General features: G+C 45.5%; 1 protein-coding gene across 1 annotated transcript; it reads right to left on the reverse strand.

Annotated features, from left to right (window-relative positions):
* Nucleotides 1-2,808: 2,808 nt before the first annotated feature.
* LOC127303776 (uncharacterized) lies at nucleotides 2,809-5,171 on the reverse strand. Its single transcript, XM_051334482.2, has one exon. The coding sequence runs from the start codon at nucleotides 4,029-4,031 to the stop codon at nucleotides 3,030-3,032; it is 1,002 nt and encodes a 333-aa protein (XP_051190442.1). The 5' UTR covers nucleotides 4,032-5,171; the 3' UTR covers nucleotides 2,809-3,029.
* Nucleotides 5,172-5,543: the final 372 nt, after the last annotated feature.

The raw sequence follows: 5,543 nt of genomic DNA on the forward strand, positions 1-5,543 counted from the left end.
TTTGGCTTTCGTAGCAACCACACTCCTCCAAACGTAGACGTACCTTCTTGCAAAGGAAGGGAACTACGGGAATCATCTCCGTGTCATCGCGTGCTCCACTCTCGGTTACCTCTATCCTATTCTCTCTCTATTGCTTAGTTATCTTGCTTAGTTGGTAGCCTTGTCATATAGGTAAATTCACTTAGTTGCATATCTAGAGAATTTACCATTTGTGTCAAGCCTAAATTGAAAAAGAACTAAAAATTGGTTAGCACCTATTCACCCCCCCCCCTCTAGGTGCGGCATACGATCCTTTCACCCTCCCATGAATCTTGCATCCATTTGAGAGAAACATAGAGGAGATCTAGATCTACATCTTCACCAATCAAATCTCTCTCTTTGTGAGGGGAATCCACTAGATCTAGATCTTGGAGAAATTTGGTGTTCCTCCTTCTATTTATTCTTCATCTCTTATTTCCCCAATAGCTTTTGTACCTTTGTTGGAATTTGAGAGAGAAATACTTGAGCATCTTTGTGGTGTTCTTGCCATTGCATTTGGTACATCAGTTTCAGCTTTTCACGGTGATTCGTGGAAGTGAAAGTGAGGAGCTTGTTACTCTTGGGTTCTTGCAACCCTAGACGGCTTTTAGGCCTTTGTGGCGATATCTTGAGAGCCTCCAATTGAGTTGTGGGTGTTTTCCCTAAGCTTTGTGTAAGACCCGGTTTCCGCCTCGAAGGAAATCTCTTAGTGGAACCGTGACCTAGGCCTTTGTGGCAAGGATCACCGGAGAATAAAGTGAGGCCTTCGTGACGCTCAGTGTGTGGTGTGACTACCGCATCTTGGGGTGAGGCATTTGTGGCGTTGGTGTGCATCGAGCAAACACACCTCAAGGTGAGGCCTATTGTGGCGTTCGGGAGCACTAAGCCACCGCACCTCTGCAACGGAGATTAGCTCCCGCAAGAGTGTGAACTTCGGGATAAATTATCGTCTCCCGCGTGCCTCGGTTATCTCTATACCCGAGCTCTTTACTTATGCACTTTACTTTGTGATAACCATCGTTCTTGAAGTTATATATCTTGTTATCACATAGTTGCTTGTATTGCTTAGCATAAGTTATTGATGCACATAGGTGAACCATAGTATATAGGCTTTAGGCTTGACAAAGTAAACGTTAGTTTTATTCTGCGTTTGTTAAGCCCATATCGTAAAAGTTTTGAACCGCCTATTCAACCCCTCTAGGCGATATCCGTGTCCTTTCAGTAACACCCTACATAGAATCGTAACGACCAAGTGAACATCCTGACTCATTAGCTTCTCACTAACAATGTTGAGTCATCTCCATATCCAACACCATTAGCATATGCCTCCATTGCAGCTTTGTACAGTGTGACCAAAATATCACAACAGTGATAATATTTCATTTTAGTGACACCATACAAAAAGTGATATGTTATGATGAGGCGAACGGCAAGGTACGCTGCAGTCCAAGCCTTGGACTACCCGTCTCTAGAAGGATCATCCAACGCATTCCAAGAGATTTAACGACAAAAAACGTACTCCCTCCGTCTTACCAAAAGTGTCTCAATTTTATCAAAATTTGGATGTATCTATTTCTTCCTTTGCAAATATTAATTTTAAACTTGTTTTCCTAATATGGCATACTATGAGTTCAAACAACTTGCTGCACTTCATACCAGCTTATATGGCATATTAGGAGTTAATGTTGCATAAACATAAACAGCCGTTTAGTAAGAGAACAGCGTTGCCTCATTAGTGAAAACCGCTTTGTAATCTATAAATGGTAAATAAGTGGTTTTAGAACAGTGTAATCTACTGTTCCAAAGTTTTAGGACCAATGTAGACTTCAGGGAAAGTTCGATGGCTAAAACAGGATTTCTTTTACATTTTTATGTGTTGATGTAAGTTAGACACTCAATGAAAATCTTGTTCTTCACATTTCTCATCCTTACAAATGAAATTGGTAAATATAAATAGAGGACACTGAAAACGCACAAGTCACCGGGGATTGCTCACCTTAAAAAAACAAGGGGGTTTGCTCCTGAATTAGCATGGAGAAGCAGCCATCAGGTAGGTCATTGCTTACGGGAGAGCTAGCAACCCACATTGTTATTGTTAGTTTGTCCCAATCTCATCTACCAAATGCTGACAATATAACCTCAGGTGGTTAACATGGGCATGAAGATATTTGGTGTCCTTTATTAAAAGAAAAGAAAAATTGGAGTAGTAGAGTGGTGCTCACCTTGACAAAAAAGCTTTTCAATGGTGCACAATTCTGGCCAGTCCACGAGCTTTATAATAACCTATCGATCATAACTTGATAAAGTTGTTTCAGGAAGCTTAAAGCTCAAGGTGCCCGGCCAGCAACTTGGCTCTTTTTTTTTTTTGCTAGAGTGATGATAAAATTATAAAATATCAGTCTGTCCCATATATCTTATTATGTATTGGTTGTAATAACATCTAATATTACGGGACGGAGGGAATACAAAGCTGGATACTTTTTTTTTCGAAAATCAAAAGGGTGGGCGTGTGTGCTATTGTAAAACGGGCCGCCCATTAACGAACTGTAAAATTTGCAAGCATGACAGAAAGAATGACACTGTAATGCAAAGCTCAATAGAATTAGAAACTCATATATTGTGTGAGCATTTTATTTATGTGAGTGCTATTTTCTGTTGACATTAAATTTTTATTATAGAAATACCTAGTACGAGGTCACCACCACACCCACACTGGATAAGAGTTGGTAACATTGTTTACACTTTTTTCACTCGGAGTTTAATTTTTGTACAACTTAAAAAATCATGAAGTAAAAAACCGTAAGTTTGAAACTTCACCAATATGGTTATGCGGATCATATGCTTTACAGTTTCCTTGTAGTTTGTAATTTTGTATACACAGAAAACCTGAACTAATTGGTTATTATACTCTCCGATTTTCTCTCTCTATGCACACAAAACCTGAATTAATTGGTTTTTATGCTTTACAATTTCCTCCGAAAGCAAAAGGAAAAAAAAAAGGAAATGATCAATCAAACCACATTGTGGCAGCTAAGGCTTGGTTTCCACTGCACCTGCCTGTTCTCCGCCCACGCCAAGAATCTGTACACCTTCCCAAACACACACAAGAAGACCAGCGACCCGACGAGCGCGTACACGGCGAAGACCGCCGCGGCGCCCTCGGCAAGCGCCCAACCAGCAAGATAGATGGCGTCGCCGGACACGAAAACCCAGCTCGCCATCTCCAGCGCCGACCGCGTCCACACGCTCAGCCGCTCCTCCCCGTAGATCCGGCATACCATCCTGGAGCAGAGGGCGAAGATGATGGCCAGCGCCGTCTTGGAGAGGCCCCGGTACAGCACGGTCCGGCCGCCGACGACGAGCGGCTCCATCCGGCAGAGGCATGTGGGGCACTCTCCGGAGAACCGCGACCACCGGAGCGCGTCCGTCCCCGTGTAGTACGGCAGAACGATGGCATCCAGGTAGAGGCTCGCGTGCAGGATCCCGGACACGGTGGACGCCTCGAGCACCGCGTACCGCACGTCGCCGTCGGCCTCGTTCCGGAACGCCAGCGCCGACGCCTGCAGCGTGAGCAGCAATGCCGGGCCAAACCGCGCGAGGGGGAAGACGGCGTTGATCCGCTGCCCCTTGGCAAGGACCAGCAGCACCAGCGGCAGCAAGAAGGGCCCCGACGGCACCAGGTACTTCCTCTTGATCCTCCCGACGCCACCGGCCGCCGTGGCGCCGCCTCCGATCTCTGCCACGGTGAAGGCCGCAGCGGAGAGAAGGCAGTAGGCAGCGAAGACGGCGACGACGACGCCGACAGCGGTCGAGTAGTCGCCGGGGTAGGAGCTGTCGCAGAAGTAGTGGTAGGGGCAGGTGATGAAGTCGGTGGTCTCCTCGAGCTGCCACCTCGTGCACTTGAGGATCTGCCTCGTGATGTTGCTGCCCTGACCCCTCCAAACGCTAGCCGCCGCCCCCTTGCCGCTCATGACTCCAGCTCCAAGAACAGTGAACACCTCATCGTACGACATGGCCACCTGCTCGATCAATCCAGATGATCACGACAATGATGATCCTATTTTCTTCTTCTTCTCCTCCACTTTCTTGACTGGCAGCTTCTCCTGCTGCCGCTAACAACAGTGTGCATGCTGCATCTGGTGACTACTAATGATGCCTTCTTTCCCCCATCTCACTCATCTTATTGAGAGGATCCCCCTGTACCATGCTCTGCCTCATGGATGTTGGTGTGCTGCTCATGTTGCTTGGAGAGTGTCAGATGGGGATGGTTTAACTGATGGGCCCCTCCAGGTGGATTACCAATTTTGCCCCCTTGTATTTTGCAATGTGTACTACCATTTGATGGAGACAAGACGAGATAGAGACGAGATGACTTGGCACCTCTGCGAGGGGTGGAGAGATAACCACGATCGCCAATGTAGCTTGCTGAGGATTCCACCAAAATCCAGCTCCAGACAAAATCAGTTCTTGATGGCTTCCTCAGAAGAGAATCCTCAACTCAAAAGGGATATGTCACCGACTCTTCACGTTTCCCTGATGAATGCCGTGAGACGCCATCACTTTTCCCAAAAGTAACGTAAAATTTTCGAAATCAGAAGATTTGACAAGCTTTTTTTATACACAAGGGACTCGAAACAGTTCGGTTGCCACTGTTACACCAGAAATGAATTTGTTCCGTGCACAGAATCAATAGGTTTTGTTCCATACCAACATGCTTGAGATTCCTGATACTGAATGGAACTTTCCATCACGAATCACAAAGCACAAACTATGGTGGATCCAATGGACCAAACGTGCACGGGATGTCCCGTGGACGGAACATTTGCCGCGTTGCTGTTCCCGCAAACTCGGTTTCAGAGGGATGTGTGCGCCTCATGTCACGGTCCACTTTACTTCCTGTGAATTCTGAGTAGTATACTAAATCAAGAGGAGGGCTGTATTAGTCATTCATTCAAAGGTTTCGCAATCATGGCAGTTGCGATGGACGTTTTGACTTCGTCGGTAAGAGATCAGTTGGTGAGGGGGTCACTTGTTTAACCGGTGCTTAGTTTGTTGAGGGATTTGGTGGCAACCGCGTCATCATTGTTGCACTTTTTCTTGCTCATTGCTGGACATTATTGATCATGTAGGACTTGTACAAAGTACAAACCCTTATAATAGCAGATTTATCCCAACACCACAAATCTTTATATCTTTCTGTCAGTATTCCACCATTTTTACAACTGTGATGGAAATGTACTGCATCCGGGTGTAAATCCATTCGTTTGTAAATCATCTTTTGGTGTTTGACTTCTATTATCATTTATAGTCCAGAGAGCATTCGGGTGTCTAGGAGACTCCTAATTTCGGAACTCTCCACAGGCAAATCACGGGCATCCGGATGTTGGTGGCAGGCACCAGTCCAAGTAGGTCAGGTCAGTTGTAACTTAGTCTCAAGTGTTTGTATGGTTCATGTCTTTTGCAAGAGAGTTGTTCCAAACAACAACAAGAAAAGGAAATATAATCTACTTAACCTTTTTGTGTAC

This window comes from Lolium perenne, chromosome 1 (genome assembly GCF_019359855.2).
Source record: "Lolium perenne isolate Kyuss_39 chromosome 1, Kyuss_2.0, whole genome shotgun sequence".
Lineage (NCBI taxonomy): Eukaryota > Viridiplantae > Streptophyta > Magnoliopsida > Poales > Poaceae > Lolium > Lolium perenne.

Bases quoted from the DNA above. Each gene is read 5' to 3' on its own strand.
- LOC127303776 (XM_051334482.2), bottom strand. From the start codon at position 4,031: ATGTCGTACGATGAGGTGTTCACTGTTCTTGGAGCTGGAGTCATGAGC.